The sequence below is a fragment of the Oncorhynchus clarkii genome, chromosome 7, assembly GCF_045791955.1.
Source record: "Oncorhynchus clarkii lewisi isolate Uvic-CL-2024 chromosome 7, UVic_Ocla_1.0, whole genome shotgun sequence".
Classification (NCBI taxonomy): domain Eukaryota; kingdom Metazoa; phylum Chordata; class Actinopteri; order Salmoniformes; family Salmonidae; genus Oncorhynchus; species Oncorhynchus clarkii.
Genome location: NC_092153.1, coordinates 83,258,870 through 83,282,030, shown reverse-complemented (window position 1 = coordinate 83,282,030; position 23,161 = coordinate 83,258,870). Strand labels below are relative to the sequence as shown.

Below are 23,161 nucleotides of genomic sequence, written 5' to 3'. Positions count from 1 at the left end.
GATATCTGATATGTTCCTATGTGACTGATACCTATAGATGATATCTGATATGTTCCTACGTGACTGATACCTATAGATGATATGTCATATGTTCCTATGTGACTGATACCTTTAGATGATATCTGACAAGTTCCTATGTGACTGATACCTATAGATGATATCTGATATGTTCCTATGTCACTGATACCTATAGATGATATGTGATATGTTTGTATGTGACTGCTACCTTCCCCTATAGATTATATTATATAATATGATATGTTGTTGTTGTGGTTCTGTCCATCTATAACTGTTACCTTCCCCTATAGATTATAATATGTAATATGATATGTTGTTGTTGTGGTTCTGTCCATCTATAGGTGGTGTATGTGACTGCTATCTTCCCCTATAGATTATATTATATAATATGATATGTTGTTGTTGTGGTTCTGTCCTCCTATAGGTGGTGTATGTGACTGCTACCTTCCCCTATGTCATGCTGTTGGTCCTGCTGATCCGAGGGGTGACTCTGCCGGGGGCGTGGGAAGGAATCAAGTTCTACCTGTACCCTGACATCTCCCGCCTCTCAGACCCACAGGTAGGTACCGTCGCTCGATCCAACATGGCCTCCCGGTCGCCTTCTCTCTAAGCCACAAGCAGTTAGTGTCTCAGCAACTGTCACCTTCGTTCCAACATGGCATCCCTGTCACCTTCTCCCCCAGCTGCTGTTACTCTCTCAACAACTGTCAACCTAGGTCTGCTCGATCCAACATGGCCTCCCGGTCGCCTTCTCTCTAAGCAGTTAGCAGTTTGTCTCACAGCAACTGGGCAAATCTAAATTTGTACCCTGTTCCCTTTATAGTGCACTACTTTTGTGCTAGCGTCTTTTTACATCAAGCGGCCTCACCCTAAAGTAACAGGAGATTGGCTCCTGCCCCTATGGGCCGTCCTGGCCCCTGACCCTGTGAGCCGTTCTGGCCTAGTGGGCCGTCCTGGCCCCTGCCCCTATGGGCCGTTCTGGCCCCTGCCCCTATGGGCCGTTCTGGCCCCTGGACCTATGGGCCGTTCTGGCCCCTGGACCTATGGGCCGTTCTGGCCCCTGGACCTATGGGCAGTTCTGGCCCCTGGCCGTATGGGCCGTTCTGGGCCCTGGCTGTATGGGCCGTTCTGGCCGTGTGTCATTCTGACCCCTTACCCTGTGGGCCGTTCTGACCCCTATCCCTGTGGGACGTTCTGGCTCCTGGCTCTGTGAGACGTCCTGGCCCTGTGGGCCGTTCTGGTCCTTATGGGTCGTTCTGGTCCCTGTGGGCCATTCTGGCCCCTGACCCTGTGAGCTGTTCTGGCCCAGTGGGCCATCCTGACCCTGTGGGCCGTTCTGGCTCCTGGCCCTAAGGGCCGTTCTGACCCCTATCCCTGTGGGCCGTTCTGGCTCCTGGCTCTGTGAGACGTCCTGGCCCTGTGGGCCGTTCTGGCCCAGTGGGCCATCCTGACCCTATAGGTCGTTCTGGCTCCTGGCCCTGTGGGCCGTTCTGGCTCCTGGCTCTGTGAGACGTCCTGACCCTGTGAGCCGTTCTGGCCCAGTGGGCCATCCTGACCCTGTGGGCCGTTCTGGCTCCTGACCCTGTGGGCCGTTCTGGCCCCTGACCCTAAGGGCCGTTCTGGCCCCTGACCCTGTGAGCCGTTCTGGCCCAGTGGGCCATCCTGACCCTGTGGGCAGTTCTGGCTCCTGGCACTGTGGGCCGTTCTGGCTCCTGGCCCTGTGGGCCGTTCTGGCCCCTGACCCTGTGGGCCGTTCTGGCTCCTGGCCCTGTGGGCCGTTCTGGCCCATGACCCTGTGAGCCGTTCTGGCCTAGTGGGCCATGCTGACCCTGTGGGCCTTTCTGGCACCTGGCCCTAAGGGCCGTTCTGGCGCCTGGCCCTAAGGGCCACTCTGGCTCCTGGCCCTAAGGGCCGTTCTGGCTCCTGGCCCTAAGGGCCACTCTGGCTCAGATAGAACATACCTTTCTTTACATAATGTTGGGCCTTGCACCGTAAGCCCTATAACCCTATACCCCTATACACCTATACCCCTTTATCCCTATACCCCTATACCCTATACCCCTATACCCCTATACCCCTATACCCTATACCCCTATACCCTATATCCCTATACCCCTATACCCAATATCCCTATACCCCTATTACCCTATACCCCTACAACCCTATAAACCTATGCCCTATAACCCTAGACCCCTACAACCCAATAACCCTATACCCTACAACCCTATTACCATATACCCCTATACCCTATACCCCTATACCCTATAACCTATACCCTATAACCCTATACCCCTATACTGCATACCCTATAACCCTATACCCCTATACCACATACCCTATACCGTAAAACCCCATACCCTATAACACTATACCCTATAACCTATACCCTATAACCCTATACCCTATAACCCTTCAACCCTATAACCCTATAACCCTATACCCTATAACCCTGTACCCTATACCCCTATAACCCTATACCCTATAACCCTATACCCTACAACCCTATAACCCTATACCCTATAACCTATACCCTATAACCCTATACCCCTATATCCCTATACCCCTATATCCCTATACCCCTATAACCCTATAACCCTAGACCCCTACAACCCAATAACCCTATACCCCTTGCAGGTATATAGGGTATAGGTTATAGGGTATAGGGTTATAGGGTATAGGGTTATATACCCTATAACCCTATAACCTATACCCCTATACCCCTATAAACCTATAACCCTATACCCCTACAACCCTATAAACCTATACCCCTACAACCCTATAACCCTATACCCCTATAACCCTATACCCTATAACCCTATACCCTATACCCCTATAACCCTATACCCTATAACCCTACAACCCTATAACCCTATACCCTACAACCCTATAACCCTATACCCTATAACCCTATAACCTATACCCTATATCCCTATACCCCTATACCCTATACCCAATATCCCTATACCCCTATTACCCTATAAACCTATACCCCTATACCCCTACAACCCTATACCCCTATACCCCTACAACCCTATAAACCTATAAACCTATACCCCTATACCCCTACAACCCTATAACCCTATACCCCTACAACCCTACACCCCCATACCCCTACAACCCTATACCCCTATATCCCAATATCCTTATACCCTTACAACCCTACCGCCCTATACCCCGATAACGCTATTCACACAGGACTAGTATTACTATAGAACGTCGGGTATGTAAATATTACCCCAGCATGTCAGTTAGTGCAGTGGACGATTCGGTTGAGATTAGTTTTACCAATCTGCCCGTGTACTCATTTTTTCCCCCCTCATTCACAGTTGACCGTTATGAAGCCTGGAGGCTCTTCTCGACGTGAAGATAGTTCACATGTCTAGGGACAGTCTAATATTGATCTAATGACCTTCAGTTCACATGTCTAGGGACAGTCTAATAGTGACCTAATGACCTTCAGTTCACATGTCTAGGGACAGTCTAATATTGACCTAATGACCTTCAGTTCACATGTCTAGGGACAGTCTCATATTGACCTAATGACTGTTTTGACGGAAGTCGGGAGGCTTTTCTAGGCGTGTCACATTACCAGGACAGTCTAATATTGACCTAATGACCTTCAGTTCAGAGAAAGTCAAAATAACAATGCATATATTAACAAGAACCATGGACTTTTAACCTGCAGACATTTAATTACCTGACGGATTTGGCAAGTTATCAATTCATTGGCACAATATTGTCCACTTCTTCGTCTTTTAAAAGTACGGCACTAGGAAAGTTGATATGTGACAAAACCGATCATTCATCTGTAGGCTACGAACATAGAACTTCAGTTCTGACCCAAACTGGGCCCAGTACCTGTTTAAACTCTGTAATATCCCTATATCCCAATATCCCTATACCCCAATATCCCTATACCCTATATCCCTATACCCCTATATCCCTACACCCCTATATCCCTATACCCTATACCCCTATATCCCTATATCCCTACATCCCTATACCCCAATATCCCTATACCCCAATATCCCTATACCCCTATATCCCTATATCCCTATACCCTATATCCCTATACCCCTATACCCTATATCCCTATACCCTATATCCCTATACCCCTATATCCCTATATCCCTATACCCTATACCCCTATACCCTAATACCCCTATATTCCTATACCCTATATCCCTATACCCCTATATCCCTATATCCCTATACCCCTATATCCCTATACCCCTATAACATATGTCCCTATACCCTATATCCCTATACCTTATCCCTATATCCCTATACCCTATATCCCTATACCCCTATACCCCTATACCCCTATATCCCTATATCCCTATACCCCTATATCCCTATATCCTATATCCCTGTACCCCTGTATCCCTATACCCTACACCCCTATATCCCTATACCCCTATATCCCCATACCCCTATAACATATACCCATATACCCCTATAACATATACCCCTATACCCCTATACCCCTATATCCCTATACCCTATATCCCTATTTCCCTATACCCTATACCCCTATATCCCTATACCCCTATACCCCTATACCCCTATACCCCTATAACATATACCCCTATACCCCTATACCCTATATCCCTATATCCCTATGCCCTATACCCCTATATCCCTATACCCCTATACCCCTATATGCCCATACCCCTATAACATATACCCCTATATCCCTATACCCTATATCCCTATATCCCTATACCCTATACCCCTATACCCCTATACCCCTATATCCCTATACCCTATATCCCTATATCCCTATACCCTATACCCCTATACCCCTATACCCCTATAACATATACCCCTATACCCCTATACCCCTATATCCCTATACCCTATATCCCTATACCCTATACCCCTATATCCCTATACCCCTATACCCTATACCCCTATACCCCTATAACATATACCCTATACCCCTATGTGTATGTCTGTGGAAAGTGTGATATGCAGGGAAAAGGGTTCCATTCAGGACTCTCAGAGCGGTGACAGCAGTGGTAGCTAGCTGCCAGGAAGCACAGATGGTGTAGTGGTAGGGAGCTGACTATAGGAGGTAGAGGTGTAGTGGTGGGGTGTTGACTATAGGAGGTAGAGATGTAGTGGTGGGGTGTTGACTATAGGAGGTAGAGGTGTAGTGGTAGGGAGCTGACTATAGGAGGTAGAGGTGTAGTGGTGGGGTGCTGACTATAGGAGGTAGAGGTGTAGTGGTGGGGTGTTGACTATAGGAGGTAGAGATGTAGTGGTGGGGTGTTGACTATAGGAGGTAGAGGTGTAGTGGTAGGGAGCTGACTATAGGAGGTAGAGGTGTAGTGGTGGGGTGCTGACTATAGGAGGTAGAGGTGTAGTGGTGGGGTGTTGACTATAGGAGGTAGAGATGTAGTGGTGGGGTGTTGACTATAGGAGGTAGAGGTGTAGTGGTAGGGAGCTGACTATAGGAGGTAGAGGTGTAGTGGTGGGGTGCTGACTATAGGAGGTAGAGGTGTAGTGGTGGGGTGTTGACTATAGTTGACTATAGGAGGTAGAGGTATAGTGGTGGGGTGTTGACTATAGGAGGTAGAGGTGTAGTGGTGGGGTGTTGACTATAGGAGGTAGAGGTGTAGTGGTGGGGTGCTGACTATAGGAGGTAGAGGTGTAGTGGTGGGGTGTTGACTATAGTTGACTATAGGAGGTAGAGGTATAGTGGTGGGGTGTTGACTATAGGAGGTAGAGGTGTAGTGGTGGGGTGTTGACTATAGGAGGTAGAGGTGTAGTGGTGGGGTGCTGACTATAGGAGGTAGAGGTGTAGTGGTGGGGTGCTGACTATAGGAGGTAGAGGTGTAGTGGTGGGGTGCTGACTATAGGAGGTAGAGGTGTAGTGGTGGGGTGTTGACTATAGGAGGTAGAGGTGTAGTGGTGGGGTGTTGACTATAGGAGGTAGAGGTGTAGTGGTGGGGTGTTGACTATAGGAGGTAGAGGTGTAGTGGTGGGGTGTTGACTATAGGAGGTAGAGGTGTAGTGGTGGGGTGTTGACTATAGGAGGTAGAGGTGTAGTGGTGGGGTGTTGACTATAGGAGGTAGAGGTATAGTGGTGGGGTGTTGACTATAGGAGGTAGAGGTGTAGTGGTGGGGTGTTGACTATAGGAGGTAGAGGTGTAGTGGTGGGGTGTTGACTATAGGAGGTAGAGGTATAGTGGTGGGGTGTTGACTATAGGAGGTAGAGGTGTAGTGGTGGGGTGTTGACTATAGGAGGTAGAGGTGTAGTGGTGGGGTGTTGACTATAGGAGGTAGAGGTGTAGTGGTGGGGTGTTGACTATAGGAGGTAGAGGTGTAGTGGTGGGGTGTTGACTATAGGAGGTAGAGGTATAGTGGTGGGGTGTTGACTATAGGAGGTAGAGGTGTAGTGGTGGGGTGTTGACTATAGGAGGTAGAGGTGTAGTGGTGGGGTGTTGACTATAGGAGGTAGAGGTATAGTGGTGGGGTGTTGACTATAGGAGGTAGAGGTGTAGTGGTGGGGTGTTGACTATAGGAGGTAGAGGTGTAGTGGTGGGGTGTTGACTATAGGAGGTAGAGGTGTAGTGGTGGGGTGCTGACTATAGGAGGTAGAGGTGTAGTGGTGGGGTGCTGACTATAGGAGGTAGAGGTGTAGTGGTGGGGTGCTGACTATAGGAGGTAGAGGTGTAGTGGTGGGGTGCTGACTATAGGAGGTAGAGGTATAGTGGTGGGGTGTTGACTATAGGAGGTAGAGGTGTAGTGGTGGGGTGCTGACTATAGGAGGTAGAGGTGTAGTGGTGGGGTGTTGACTATAGGAGGTAGAGGTGTAGTGGTGGGGTGCTGACTATAGGAGGTAGAGGTGTAGTGGTGGGGTGCTGACTATAGGAGGTAGAAGTGTAGTGGTGGGGTGCTGACTATAGGAGGTAGAGGTGTAGTGGTGGGGTGCTGACTATAGGAGGTAGAGGTGTAGTGGTGGGGTGTTGACTATAGGAGGTAGAGGTGTAGTGGTGGGGTGCTGACTATAGGAGGTAGAGGTGTAGTGGTGGGGTGCTGACTATAGGAGGTAGAGGTATAGTGGTGGGGTGTTGACTATAGGAGGTAGAGGTGTAGTGGTGGGGTGTTGACTATAGGAGGTAGAGGTGTAGTGGTGGGGTGTTGACTATAGGAGGTAGAGGTGTAGTGGTGGGGTGTTGACTATAGGAGGTAGAGGTGTAGTGGTGGGGTGTTGACTATAGGAGGTAGAGGTGTAGTGGTGGGGTGTTGACTATAGGAGGTAGAGGTGTAGTGGTGGGGTGCTGACTATAGTTGACTATAGGAGGTAGAGGTGTAGTGGTGGGGTGCTGACTATAGTTGACTATAGGAGGTAGAGGTGTAGTGGTGGGGTGTTGACTATAGGAGGTAGAGGTGTAGTGGTGGGGTGTTGACTATAGGAGGTAGAGGTGTAGTGGTGGGGAGCTGACTATAGGAGGTAGAGGTGTAGTGGTGGGGAGCTGACTATAGGAGGTAGAGGTGTAGTGGTGGGGTGCTGACTATAGGAGGTAGAGGTATAGTGGTGGGGTGCTGACTATAGGAGGTAGAGGTGTAGTGGTGGGGTGCTGACTATAGGAGGTAGAGGTATAGTGGTGGGGTGCTGACTATAGGAGGTAGAGGTATAGTGGTGGGGTGTTGACTATAGGAGGTAGAGGTGTAGTGGTGGGGTGTTGACTATAGGAGGTAGAGATGTAGTGGTGGGGTGTTGACTATAGGAGGTAGAGGTGTAGTGGTGGGGTGTTGACTATAGGAGGTAGAGGTGTAGTGGTGGGGTGCTGACTATAGGAGGTAGAGGTGTAGTGGTGGGGTGTTGACTATAGGAGGTAGAGGTGTAGTGGTGGGGTGCTGACTATAGGAGGTAGAGGTGTAGTGGTGGGGTGCTGACTATAGGAGGTAGAGGTGTAGTGGTGGGTTGCTGACTATAGGAGGTAGAGGTATAGTGGTGGGGTGTTGACTATAGGAGGTAGAGGTGTAGTGGTGGGGTGCTGACTATAGGAGGTAGAGGTGTAGTGGTGGGGTGTTGACTATAGGAGGTAGAGGTGTAGTGGTGGGGTGCTGACTATAGGAGGTAGAGGTGTAGTGGTGGGGTGCTGACTATAGGAGGTAGAGGTGTAGTGGTGGGGTGCTGACTATAGTTGACTATAGGAGGTAGAGGTATAGTGTTGGGGTGTTGACTATAGGAGGTAGAGGTGTAGTGGTGGGGTGCTGACTATAGGAGGTAGAGGTGTAGTGGTGGGGTGCTGCCTATAGGAGGTAGAGGTGTAGTGGTGGGGTGTTGACTATAGGAGGTAGAGGTGTAGTGGTGGGGTGTTGACTATAGGAGGTAGAGGTGTAGTGGTGGGGTGCTGACTATAGGAGGTAGAGGTGTAGTGGTGGGGTGCTGACTATAGGAGGTAGAGGTGTAGTGGTGGGGTGTTGACTATAGGAGGTAGAGGTGTAGTGGTGGGGTGCTGACTATAGGAGGTAGAGGTGTAGTGGTGGGGTGTTGACTATAGGAGGTAGAGGTGTAGTGGTGGGGTGCTGACTATAGTTGACTATAGGAGGTAGAGTCATCTTCATATTAGCGTACTGGGTTGAACTGACACCCTCTATATTTCTCGACTGCGTCACACTGCATACCAATGCACTGAAAGCACAACAAGCAGAAAGAGGAGTGGTCTGAAGATTGAGTCAGAGAGAGAGAGAGAAAGAGGAGTGGTCTGAAGATTGAGTCAGAGAGAGAGAGAGAGAGAGACAAGACAGAGATGAAGGGTATTGAAGTGGGCTGGAGATGACTGGTACAGAGGAATGGCTCCTCCTGAAGTACCAGCAGTGTAGCCTATAGCAGCGCTAATGTACAAACTCTGTTACGGTAATATCCTATAGCAGCTCTAACATATGAACCCTGGTACAGTAATATCCTATAGCAGCTCTAACATATGAACCCTGGTACAGTAATATCCTATAGTACCTCTAACATATGAACCCTGGTACAGTAATATCCTATAGCAGCTCTAACATATGAACCCTGGTACAGTAATATCCTATAGTACCTCTAACATATGAACCCTGGTACAGTAATATCCTATAGCACCTCTAACATATGAACCCTGGTACAGTAATATCCTATAGTACCTCTAACATATGAACCCTGGTACAGTAATATCCTATAGTACCTCTAACATATGAACCCTGGTACAGTAATATCCTATAGCACCTCTAACATATGAACCCTGGTACAGTAATATCCTATAGCAGCTCTAACATATGAACCCTGGTACAGTAATATCCTATAGCACCTCGAACATATGAACCCTGGTACAGTAATATCCTATAGCACCTCTAACATATGAACCCTGGTACAGTAATATCCTATAGTACCTCTAACATATGAACCCTGGTACAGTAATATCCTATAGTACCTCTAACATATGAACCCTGTTACAGTAATATCCTATAGCAGCTCTAACATATGAACCCTGGTACAGTAATATCCTATAGCACCTCTAACATATGAACCCTGGTACAGTAATATCCTATAGCACCTCTAACATATGAACCCTGGTACAGTAATATCCTATAGCACCTCTAACATATGAACCCTGGTACAGTAATATCCTATAGTACCTCTAACATATGAACCCTGTTACAGTAATATCCTATAGCAGCTCTAACATATGAACCCTGGTACAGTAATATCCTATAGTACCTCTAACATATGAACCCTGGTACAGTAATATCCTATAGCACCTCTAACATATGAACCCTGGTACAGTAATATCCTATAGCAGCTCTAACATATGAACCCTGGTACAGTAATATCCTATAGCACCTCTAACATATGAACCCTGGTACAGTAATATCCTATAGCACCTCTAACATATGAACCCTGGTACAGTAATATCCTATAGCAGCGCTAATGTACAAACCCTGCCACGGACAGTACAACGAGCATGCAGAACTAGGTAATAGATAATACTAGGTACTAGGTAATACTAGGTAATACTAGGTACTAGGTAATACTAGGTAATACTAGGTACCAGGTAATACTAGGTACTAGGTAATACTAGGTAATACTAGGTACTAGGTAATACTAGCTACTAGGTAATACTAGGTACTAGGTAATACTAGGTACTAGGTAATACTAGGTACTAGGTAGTACTAGGTACTAGGTAATACTAGGTACTAGGTAATACTAGGTAATACTAGGTACTAGGTAATACTAGGTACTAGGTAATACTAGGTAATACTAGGTACTAGGTAATACTAGGTAATAGGTAATACTAGGTACTAGGTAATACTAGGTAATACTAGGTAATACTAGGTACTAGGTAATAGGTAATACTAGGTACTAGGTAATACTAGGTAATAGGTAATACTAGGTACTAGTTAATACTAGGTACTAGGTAATACTAGGTACTAGGTAATAGGTAATACTAGGTACTAGGTAATACTAGGTAATAGGTAATACTAGGTACTAGGTAATACTAGGTAATATGTAATACTAGGTACTAGGTAATACTAGGTACTAGGTAATACTAGGTACTAGGTAATAGGTAATACTAGGTACTAGGTAATACTAGGTAATAGGTAATACTAGGTACTAGGTAATACTAGGTACTAGGTAATACTAGGTACGAGGTAATAGGTAATACTAGGTACTAGGTAATACTAGGTAATACTAGGTACTAGGTAATAGGTAATACTAGGTACTAGGTAATACTAGGTAATACTAGGTACTAGGTAATACTAGGTAATAGCAGTTATTGTACAGTAAGCCAACGAGGCAGAGAGATGAGTAATGCGTTTAATGTTTGAGGCGTCATGACATCACTGGACAGAACAGAAGCATCTTGAGCAGGGCTCAAGACAGCAGGACAGCTGGGGTTGCCAGGCAACTGCTCCCCCCCCCCCCTCCCCTGCGAACGACAGGATTGTCTGTGTTTATTATGGGGTGTTGTTCAGCTGTGAGGATGAGGAGGCTATGACGCGGTGCTAGGGTACTAATAATGGATGACACATTTGTCCGGGTTACATCTGATGAACACGATGCCTCTGGGTTATTAATGATACACAATCTGAGTGTTAGAATCTAGGCTGGCAAGAAATATGTCTCCACTAGGTAAGTACTGGGTCGCATGGCTTTGTTACTTACATGTTTATAGTACATGTGTCGTGCTGACTAGATTAACGTGTGGCACTGTGGAAACTCTAGTCCTTATCAGGCCTGTGTGCATCCATCAGTGTACACAGTCATCCAGCCAGTCAGTCAGCCAGTCAGCCAGTCAGTCAGTCAGCCAGTCAGCTAGTCAGTCAGTCAGTCAGTCAGCCAACTAGCCAGTCAGTCAGTCAGTTAGTCAGTCAGCCAACTAGCCAGTCAGTCAGTCAGCCAGTCAGCTAGTCAGCCAGCCAGTCAGTCAGTCAGCCAGTCAGCTAGTCAGTCAGTCAGTCAGTCAGTCAGTCAGCCAGTCAGCTAGTCACTCAGTCAGTCAGTCAGCCAGTCAGCTAGTCAGTCAGTCAGCCAGTCAGCTAGTCAGTCAGCCAACCAGCCAGTCAGCTAGTCAGTCAGCCAACCAGCCAGTCAGCCAGCTAGTCAGTCAGCCAACCAGCCAGTCAGTCAGCCAACCAGCCAGTCAGCCAACCAGCCAGTCAGCCAACCAGCCAGCCAGCCAGCCAGCCAGCCAGCCAGCCAGCCAGTCAGCCAGTCAGTCAGTCAGCCAGTCAGATAGTCAGTCAACCAACCAGCTAGTCAGCCAGCTAGCCAGCCAGCTAGTCAGTCAGCCAACCATCCAGTCAGTCAGCCAGTCAGCTAGTCAGTCAGACAGCCTGCCAGCTAGTCTGTCAGCCAGTCAGCCAGTCAGTCAGCTAGTCAGGCATCCAGTCATCCAGTCATCCAGTCAGCCAGCCAGCCAGCCAGTCAGCCAACCAGCCAGTCAGTCAGCCAGCCAGTCAGTCAGCCAGTCAGCCAGTCAGTCTTTTACTACACTGGGCTGCTCTCTGCTCTCCATATTGATTGCGGCCTGTCTTTGGTGAACCTCGGGATAGCGTCTGGATCAAAGCCTGCTGCTTGTCCTAGTCTTTACAGCTGCCATTGACTGCCAATACGCTGTTTATCATGCATGAGATGTGGATACTAGTAGTAGACTCCTCTGTGCTGATTAATGAGGAAGAGGAGATGTGTGAGAGTAAAGGAGAGCCAGAGAAGAAAGAAAAGAGAGAGAGGAAGAAAAAGACAGAGAGCAGGAGAGAGAGAAGAGAGAGAGAAGAAAAGAGAGAGAGAAGAAAAAGACAGAGAGCAGGAGAGAGAGAAGAAAAGAGAGAGAGAAGAAAAGAGAGAGAGAAGAAAAAGACAGAGCAGGAGAGAGAGAAGAAAAGAGAGAGAGAAGAAAAGAGAGAGAGAAGAAAGTGTGAGAGGGGGAGAAAAAGACTGTAGGAAAAGAGAAAGCACGAGAACATTAATGAAAGCTGGAGGGATAGAGAGAAATAGATGGATGGCAAATTAAATATATATATAGAGGGAGAGAGAGATAGAAGGACAGAAAGCAAAGTTGAGAGAGAGAGAGAAAGGGGCCGTTGCTTCTGACACATTGTTTAATTAGATTTTAACAGGGACAATACGGGGTTTGTTCTCGCTCTCTGAGGACAGTTGTGTGCCCCTCTCCCTCTCCCTCTCCCCATACTTCACCTCTCCGTTTCTCTCCACCCCCACCTTTCCTTCTATCTCTCCCCCTCTTCCTCTCCTTCTATCTCTCCCCCTCCACTTATCCCTCTCCACCTCCTACTCTCCTTCTCCCCCTTCATCTCTCTTTCTATCTCTCCACCTCTCCTTCTATCTCTTCCCCTCCACCTCTCCCTCTCCTTCTCTCTCCCCCTCCACCTCTCCTTCTATCTCTCCACCTCTTCCTCTCCCTCTCCCCCTTCACCTCTCCCTCTCCTTCTATCTCTCCCCCTTCACCTCTCCTTCTATCTCTCCACATCCTCCTCTCTCTCTTCACCTCACCCTCTCCCTCTCCCCCTTCACCTCTCCCTCTCCTTCTCTCCCTCTCCCTCTCCCTCTCCCTCTCCCCATACTTCACCTCTCCCTCTCCTTCTATCCCTCTCCCCCTCCCCCTTCACCTCTCCCTCTCCCTCTTCCCCTTCACCTCTCCTTCTATCTCTCTCCCTCTCCTTCTATCTCTCCCCCTCCACCTCTCCTTCTATCTCTCCACATCCTCCTCTCCTTCTTCACCTCACCCTCTCCCTCTCCTCCTTCACCTCTCCTTCCATCTCTCCACCTCCTCCTCTCCCTCTCCCTCTCCTTCTATCTCTCCCCCTCCACCTCTCATTCTATCTCTCCACCTCCTCCTCTCCCTCTCCCCCTTCACCTCTCCCTCTCCTTCTATCTCTCCCCCTTCACCTCTCCTTCAATCTCTCCACATCCTCCTCTCTCTCTTCACCTCACCCTCTCCCTCTCCCCCTTCACCTCTCCCTCTCCTTCTCTCCCTCTCCCTCTCCCTCTCCCCATACTTCACCTCTCCCTCTCCTTCTATCCCTCTCCCCTCCCCCTTCACCTCTCCCTCTCCCTCTTCCCCTTCACCTCTCCTTCTATCTCTCTCCCTCTCCTTCTATCTCTCCCCCTCCACCTCTCCTTCTATCTCTCCACATCCTCCTCTCCCTCTTCACCTCACCCTCTCCCTCTCCTCCTTCACCTCTCCTTCCATCTCTCCACCTCCTCCTCTCCCTCTCCCTCTCCTTCTATCTCTCCCCCTCCACCTCTCTTTCTATCTCTCCACCTCTCCTTCTATCCTTTCCCCTCCACCTCTCCCTCTCCTTCTCTCTCCCCCTCCACCTCTCCTTCTATCTCTCCACCTATTCCTCTCCCTCTCCCCCTTCACCTCTCCCTCTCATTCTATCTCTCCCCCTTCACCTCTCCCTCTCCTTCTCTCCCTCTCCCTCTCCCTCTCCCCATACTTCACCTCTCCCTCTCCTTCTATCCCTCTCCCCCTCCCCCTTCACCTCTCCCTCTTCCCCTTCACCTCTCCTTCTATCTCTCTCCCTCTCCTTCTATCTCTCCCCCTCCACCTCTCCTTCTATCTCTCCACATCCTCCTCTCCCTCTTCACCTCACCCTCTCCCTCTCCCCCTTCACCTCTCCTTCCATCTCTCCACCTCCTCCTCTCCCTCTCCCTCTCCTTCTATCTCTCCCCCTCCACCTCTCCTTCTATCTCTCCACCTCCTCCTCTCCCTCTCCCTCTCCTTCTATCTCTCCCCTTTCATTCTGATGAGTTCTGATGATTCACTTCTGCTCTCAGAATAATCTGCTGCTTGGGATCTTACTGGAACGTCTTCCACGGCAAAGTGTTGTGTGGAAAACAAAGATGTTTTACGGAAGACAGATAGAGATTCCAGTCAGTGTCTCTCTGCTTGGTCGGACCATGAGGCTACATCCTACCTTGCGTCCCAACATCACCGAACACCAAACTCTGAAACACTGGCCCTCCATCCATCCAGACTCCAGATTTCAGAATTAGGCAACACATCAAAAAAGTATTTCCCTGGACCGGAGCTCTCCTTCAGTCCTCTGAGATGTGGCCTGAGCTGGAGCCATGTCAACTCATCAACAGTAGTTTGTGTGTGTGTGTGTGTGTGTCCATTCGTGTGTTCGCCTCCGTGTGTGTCTCTGTGTGTGTGTCTCTGTGTGTGTTTCTCCGTGTGTGTCTCTGTGTGTGTTTCTCCGTGTGTGTCTCTCCGTGTGTGTCTCTGCGTGTGTGTCTCTGTGTGTGTCTCTGTGTGTGTTTCTCCGTGTGTGTCTCTGTGTGTGCCTCCGTGTGTGTCTCTCCGTGTGTGTCTCTGCGTGTGTGTCTCTGTGTGTGTCTTTGTGTGTGTTTCTCCGTGTGTGTCTCTCTGTGTGTGTTTCTCCGTGTGTGTCTCTCTCTGTGTGTGTCTCTGTGTGTGTCTCTGTGTGTGTCTCTGTGTGTGTCTGTCCGTGAGTGTCTCTCCGTGTGTTTGTGTGTACGAACTGAAAGGACATTAATGAACATCAGATCCATAGAAAGAATGTTATTGGATGGAGGTAGAGATCTGTGTCTGAGAGGTCAGCTAGGTTTCCGTGGAGACAGGGTGCAGGGAGCTAAAACTGTATGGCTGAATGGTGATGTTATAGCCAGTTTACACCCCCTTAATGGCACCCTATTCCCTAAATAGTGCACTACTTTTGACCAGGGCCTATAGGGTAGTAGTGCGCTATAATAGAGAGTTGTTTGGGACGCAGATTAGCATGAATCCATTGTGCCTCTCTAGGTTCTGCTCTGTTTGTTCTCTTGGTTTGTACACTCGCTAACACTGTCTCTGTCTAGCTTCATAATCCGCTTTATGTCTGTCTTTTGGATATTTGAAGCTGTAAATATTGATGAAAGGAGGGTGCTCTCAGGGTGCTCTCAGGGTGCTCTCAGGGTGCTCTCGGGGTGCTCTCGGGGTGCTCTCGGGGTGCTCTCGGGGTGCTCTCAGGGTGCTCTCGGGGTGCTCTCAGGGTGCTCTCGGGGTGCTTTCAGGGTGCTCTCGGGGTGCTCTCGGGTGCTCTCGGGGTGCTCTCAGGGTGCTCTCGGGTGCTCTCGGGGTGCTCTCGGGGTCCTCTCGGGGTGCTCTCGGGGTGCTCTCAGGGTGCTCTCAGGGAAATTGTCTCTGAATCTCAAACCAAAAACCCTTCACCCCATTGTCCTAGGCACATCTCCCCTAGGGACTTCAGGAGATATGAGAGGACATGTAGGTATGAGCTAAAATAGGGATAATTCCACGTGGCTTATCAGAGGGCAAGACGGATACCCTAACATCTATTTAACCCTCTGAGATCAAGGGCTAAGGGTTGACTTGATATTCAGTCTCACCTCTGATATTCAGTCTCACCTCTGATATTCAGTCTTCTACCTCTGATATTCAGTCTTCTACCTCTGATATTCAGTCTTCTACCTCTGATATTCAGTCTTCTACCTCTGATATTCAGTCTCACCTCTGATATTCAGTCTCACCTCTGATATTCAGTCTCACCTCTGATATTCAGTCTCACCTCTGATATTCAGTCTTCTACCTCTGATATTCAGTCTTCTACCTCTGATATTCAGTCTTCTACGTCTGATATTCAGTCTCACCTCTGATATTCAGTCTCACCTCTGATATTCAGTCTCACCTCTGATATTCAGTCTTCTACCTCTGATATTCAGTCTCACCTCTGATGTTCAGTCTTCTACCTCTGATATTCAGTCTTCTACCTCTGATATTCAGTCTTCTACCTCTGATATTCAGTCTCACCTCTGATATTCAGTCTTCTACCTCTGATATTCAGTCTCACCTCTGATATTCAGTCTCACCTCTGATATTCAGTCTTCTACCTCTGATATTCAGTCTCACCTCTGATATTCAGTCTCACCTCTGATATTCAGTCTTCTACCTCTGATATTCAGTCTCACCTCTGATATTCAGTCTTCTACCTCTGATATTCAGTCTCACCTCTGATATTCAGTCTCACCTCTGATATTCAGTCTCACCTCTGATATTCAGTCTTCTACCTCTGATATTCAGTCTTCTACCTCTGATATTCAGTCTTCTACCTCTGATATTCAGTCTCACCTCTGATATTCAGTCTCACCTCTGATATTCAGTCTTCTACCTCTGATATTCAGTCTCACCTCTGATATTCAGTCTCACCTCTGATATTCAGTCTTCTACCTCTGATATTCAGTCTCACCTCTGATATTCAGTCTTCTACCTCTGATATTCAGTCTCACCTCTGATATTCAGTCTTCTACCTCTGGTATTCAGTCTTCTGCCTCTGATATTCAGTCTTCTACCTCTGATATTCAGTCTTCTACCTCTGATATTCAGTCTCACCTCTGATATTCAGTCTTCAACCTCTGATATTCGGTCTTCTACCTCTGATATTCAGTCTCACCTCTGATATTCAGTCTTCTACCTCTGATATTCGGTCTTCTACCTCTGATATTCAGTCTCACCTCTGATATTCAGTCTTCTACCTCTGATATTCGGTCTTCTACCTCTGATATTCAGTCTTCAACCTCTGATATTCAGTCTTCTACCTCTGATATTCAGTCTTCTACCTCTGATATTCGGTCTTCTACCTCTGATATTCAGTCTCACCTCTGATATTCAGTCTTCTACCTCTGATATTCAGTCTTCTACCTCTGATATTCGGTCTTCTACCTCTGATATTCAGTCTTCTACCTCTGATATTCAGTCTCACCTCTGATATTCAGTCTTCTACCTCTGATATTCAGTCTTCTACCTCTGATATTCAGTCTCACCTCTGATATTCAGTCTTCTACCTCTGATATTCAGTCTTCTACCTCTGATATTCAGTCTCACCTCTGATATTCAGTCTTCTACCTCTGATATTCGGTCTTCTACCTCTGATATTCAGTCACACCTCTGATATTCAGTCTTCTACCTCTGATATTCAGTCTTCTACCTCTGATATTCAGTCTTCTACCTCTGATATTCAGTCTCACCTCTGATATTCAGTCTCACTCTATGAATGAGTGTAAATGAAGCCCCGAGGCAGTTTTAAAGTCTAATCTACTTGGAGGATGTTGATCTGTGATTTATGTGTTGTGTTCTCTCCCTGGGAGAGTCTTGAAACACTAGAGGTTTGTCTAACTACAGTCATTTGGAAGATCGTTTATTTTCCATGACAGTTACAATCAGATGCATGAACTGGTATAGTGCCGTCAAGGTTCAAGGGTCAAGGGTCGAGGGTTCATGCATGCACCGTAAAAAAAAAGTTTGCTTTTTAAAACTACATAAAAAAAAATCATTGATCTGAATACAAACATGATTCTGATCCTGTTGTCTGTCTTCCTTTGTGTGATGGTGTGTGTGATGGTGTGTGTGTGTGTGATGGTGTGTGTGTGATGGTTTGTGTGATGGTGTGTGTGTGATGTGCCAGACTGTGCAACTGGTGATTTGTGTGTGATGTGTGATGGTGTGTGCGTGTGATGGTGTGTGTGATGGTGTGTGTGTGATGGTTTGTGTGATGGTGTGTGTGTGATGGTTTGTGTGATGGTGTGTGTGATGGTGTGTGTGTGATGGTTTGTGTGATCGTGTGTGTGATGGTGTGTGTGTGATGGTTTGTGTGATGCTGTGTGTGATGGTGTGTGTGTGATGGTGTGTGTCTTGTGTCCCTCAGGTGTGGGTGGATGCTGGGACTCAGATCTTCTTCTCCTATGCCATCTGTTTGGGGTGCCTGACGGCCCTGGGGAGCTACAACAGCTACGACAACAACTGTTACAGGTTAGACTGACACACAGACAATACTACCGGTTAGACTGACAATACTACTGGTTAGACTGACAATACTACAGGTTAGACTGACACACAGACAATACTACCGGTTAGACTGACAATACTACTGGTTAGACTGACAATATTACTGGTTAGACTGACAATAGTACTGGTTAGACTGACAATACTACTGGTTAGACTGACAATACTACTGGTTAGACTGACAATACTACTGGTTAGACTGACACACAGACAATACTACAGGTTAGACTGACAATACTACTGGTTAGACTGACAATACTACTGGTTAGACTGACAATACTACTGGTTAGACTGACAATACTACTGGTTAGACTGACAATACTACTGGTTAGACTGACAATACTACTGGTTAGACTGACACACAGACAATACTACCGGTTAGACTGACAATACTACTGGTTAGACTGACAATACTTCTGGTTAGACTGACAATACTACCGGTTAGACTGACAATACTACTGGTTAGACTGACAATACTACTGGTTAGACTGACAATACTGCTGGTTAGACTGACACACAGACAATACTACTGGTTAGACTGGCACACAGACAATACTACCGGTTAGACTGACAATACTTCTGGTTAGACTGACAATACTACTGGTTAGACTGACACATAGACAATACTAAAGGTTAGACTGACACACAGACAATACTACCGGTTAGACTGACAATACTACCGGTTAGACTGACACACAGACAATACTACTGGTTAGACTGACACACAGACAATACTACTGGTTAGACTGAGACACAGACAGTATTACTGTTTAGACTGACAATACTACTGGTTAGACTGACACACAGAAAATACTACAAGTTAGACTGACACACAGACAATAGTACTGGTTAGACTGACACGCAGACAATACTACCAGTTAGATTGACACACTGACAATACTACCGGTTAGACTGACACACAGACAATACTACAGGTTAGACTGACACACAGACAATACTACCGGTTAGACTGACACACAGACAATACTACTGGTAAGACTGACACACAGACAATACTACTGGTTAGACTGAGACACAGACAATACTACTGGTTAGACTGACACACAGACAATACTACTGGTTAGACTGACACACAGACAATAGTACAGGTTAAACTGACAATACTACCGGTAAGACTGACACACAGACAATCCTACAGGTTAGACTGACACACAGACAATACTACAGGTTAGACTGACAATACTACTGGTTAGACTGACACACATACAATACTACCGGTAAGACAGACAATACTACTGGTTAGACTGACACACAGACAATACTACCGGTTAGACTGGCACACAGACAATACTACTTGTTAGACTGACACACAGACAATACTACAGGTTAGACTGACACACAGACAATACTGCCGGTTAGACTGACACACAGACAATACTACCGGTTAGACTGACACACAGAAAATACTACCAGTTAGACTGACACACAGAAAATACTACCGGTTAGACTGACACACAGATAATACTACCGGTTAGACTGACACACAGACAATACTGCTGGTTAGACTGACAATACTACTTGTTAGACTGACACACAGACAATACTACTGGTTAGAATGACACAAAGACAATACTACCGGTAAGACTGACACACAGACAATACTACTGGTGCAACTGACACACAGACAATCCTACCGGTAAGACTGACACAAAGACAATACTACTGGTAAGACTGACACACAGACAATACTACTGGTAAGACTGACACACAGACAATACTACTGGTTAGACTGACACACAGACAATACTACCGGTAAGACTGACAATACTACCGGTAAGACTGACACACAGACAATACTACTGGTTAGACTGACACGCAGACAATACTACCGGTAAGACTGACAATACTACCGGTAAGACTGACATACAGACAATACTACTGGTTAGACTGACACACAGACAATACTACTGGTAAGACTGACACACAGACAATACTACTGGTTAGACTGACACACAGACAATACTACTGGTTAGACTGACACACAGACAATACTACTAGTTAGACTGACACACAGACAATACTACTGGTTAGACTGACAATTCTGCCGGTAAGACTGACAATACTACTGGTTAGACTGACACACAGACAATACTACCGGTTAGACTGACAATACTACCGGTAAGACTGACAATATTACTGGTAAGACTGACACACAGACAATACTACAGGTTAGATTGACACACAGACAATACTACAGGTTAGACTTACACACAGACGCTACTACTGGTTAGACTGACAACTGACTGACAATACTACAGGTTAGACTGACACGCAGACAATACTACCGGTTAGACTGACAATACTACCGGTAAGACTGACAATATTACTGGTAAGACTGACACACAGACAATACTACTGGTTAGACTGACACACAGACAATACCACTGGTTAGACTGACACACAGACAATACTACTGGTTAGACTGACAATACTACCGGTAAGACTGACAATACTACTGGTTAGACTAACAGCTGACTGACAATACTACTGGTAAGACTGACACACAGACAATACTACTGGTTAGACTGACACACAGACAATACTACCGGTAAGACTGACAATACTACTGGTTAGACTTACACAAGGACAATACTACTGGTTAGACTTACACAAGGACAATACTACTGGTAAGACTGACAATACTACAAGTTAGACTTACACACAGACAATACTACTGGTTAGACTGACACACATACAATACTACAGGTTAGATTTACACACAGACAATACTACTGGTAAGACTGACAATACTACCGGTAAGACTGACAATACTACTGGTTAGACTAACCCAATTATGGGGTATTGTGTGTAGGTCAGTGACACAAAATCTGTTCCAGGGACTGCATTAGTAAATGTGTGTTCCAGGGACTGCATTAGTAAATGTGTGTTCCAGGGACTGCATTAGTAAATGTGTGTTCCAGGGACTGCATTTGTAAATGTGTGTTCCAGGGGACTGCATTAGTAAATGTGTGTTCCAGGGGACTGCATTAGTAAATGTGTGTTCCAGGGACTGCATTAGTAAATGTGTGTTCCAGGGACTGCATTAGTAAATGTGTGTTCCAGGGACTGCATTAGTACATGTGTGTTCCAGGGGACTGCATTAGTAAATCTGTTCCAGGGACTGCATTAGTAAATGTGTGTTCCAGGGACTGCATTAGTAAATGTGTGTTCCAGGGACTGCATTAGTAAATGTGTGTTCCAGGGACTGCATTAGTAAATGTGTGTTCCAGGGACTGCATTAGTAAATGTGTGTTCCAGGGACTGCATTAGTAAATGTGTGTTCCAGGGACTGCATTAGTAAATGTGTGTTCCAGGGACTGCATTAGTAAATGTGTGTTCCAGGGACTGCATTAGTAAATGTGTGTTCTAGGGACAGGTTCATGGTGTTCTCTCTTAATTTGGCCAGTTTTGTGCCAGAAAAATAATCCTTCAGCAACAGGATTTGAACCCCTTCACACTGTTCTGCCAAGTTAATGTTGCTTGATCGGTAATTAAACTATTAGCTGGTCAATAGTAGGGCTACATGAAAAATACAATACTGTAATTATAACAATGTAAATCCTGTGGTTCAGGAAAACAACAGTTATCAAATTAAGATTCTGTCTGTCTGTCTGTCTGTCTGTCTGTCTGTCTGTCTGTCTGTCTGTCTGTCTGTCTGTCTGTTCCACAGGGACTGCATCATGCTGTGCTGTCTGAATAGTGGGACCAGCTTCGTGGCGGGCTTCGCCATCTTCTCTGTGCTTGGCTTCATGGCCCTAGAACAGGGCGTGCCCATCGAGGCCGTGGCAGAGTCTGGTAAAAAAATATCATCTTGTTCTCTTTAGCACCAGACAATGTCAAATAGAGGATAAGTGGCTGTTGCCGAAAAAGCGTCCATCTTGAGAAATGAAAACTTCTTAAGACTGTGTTTCCAACGAGTGCAGGTTTTTCCATTTCTTTCCAACCCTGCACTCAGAGGTCTTTGTGAAAGGACTGTTGAGCTGCATGCCATGCCAGAGTCACTTCCTGATTGGATTTTTCTCAGGCTTTCGCCTGCAATATCAGTTCTGTTATACTCACAGACAATATTACGTTATTTTTCCAAAAATGAAAATAGTGCCCCCTAGATTCAAAAGGTTAAAGGACTGTTGAGCTGCATGCCAGTTCGTGGTTCTACTGACAAACCCAGCCTTCTGTATGACTGGAACTGATGGAGGAGGATGATGATGATGATGCCTTCCTCTCAGAAGCTCTTAGAGTAGTAGATCCACCGCTGTGCTATGTCTTATTCAAGTCCAACATCAATGATTCAGCTGTGTGGAGAGAGGCAGAGGCAGAGGCAGAGGCAGAGGCAGAGGCAGAGGCAGATGCAGAGGCAGGCAGTGTTATGAAGTGGGGCAGATGGGAGGAGTTTGGCAGGAGATGGGATGAGTTTGGCAGGAGATGGGAGGAGTTTGGCAGGGGATGGCAGGACTTTGGCAGGAGATGGGAGGAGTTTGGCAGGCGATGTGAGGACGTGGGAGGACTTTGGCAGGAGATGGGAAATGGGAGGAGTTTGTCAGATGGGAGGAGTTTGACAGGAGATGGGAGGAGTTTGGCAGGGCTTTTGCAGGAGAAGGGAGGAGTTTTGTAGGTCTTTTGCAGGGGATGGGAGGAAGTGAAAGGACAGACCAGTTGGCTCACAGAGGACTGTTTGTCTGCAGATTTGTGATTATTTGCATGTAATTAGCAAATTGCTGACATGTGTAATATGTTCTTCTGAATCTCATGTTCTTGATCACATTGAGTGCCATGTAGACACATTCAGCAGTATCTATCAATGGCCTAAC

General features: G+C 46.8%; 1 protein-coding gene across 2 annotated transcripts in view; it reads left to right on the top strand.

The window, feature by feature from the left end:
• LOC139413917 (solute carrier family 6 member 11b) overlaps nt 1-23,161 on the top strand; it is a 63,278-nt gene that overhangs the window by 29,171 nt on the left and 10,946 nt on the right. For both annotated transcript variants that reach the window (XM_071161775.1, XM_071161776.1), the window contains exons 7-9: nt 443-577; nt 18,196-18,299; nt 22,024-22,148. In XM_071161775.1, coding sequence (XP_071017876.1) covers nt 443-577; nt 18,196-18,299; nt 22,024-22,148 — 364 coding nt within the window. The remainder of the gene's footprint in view (nt 1-442; nt 578-18,195; nt 18,300-22,023; nt 22,149-23,161) is intronic.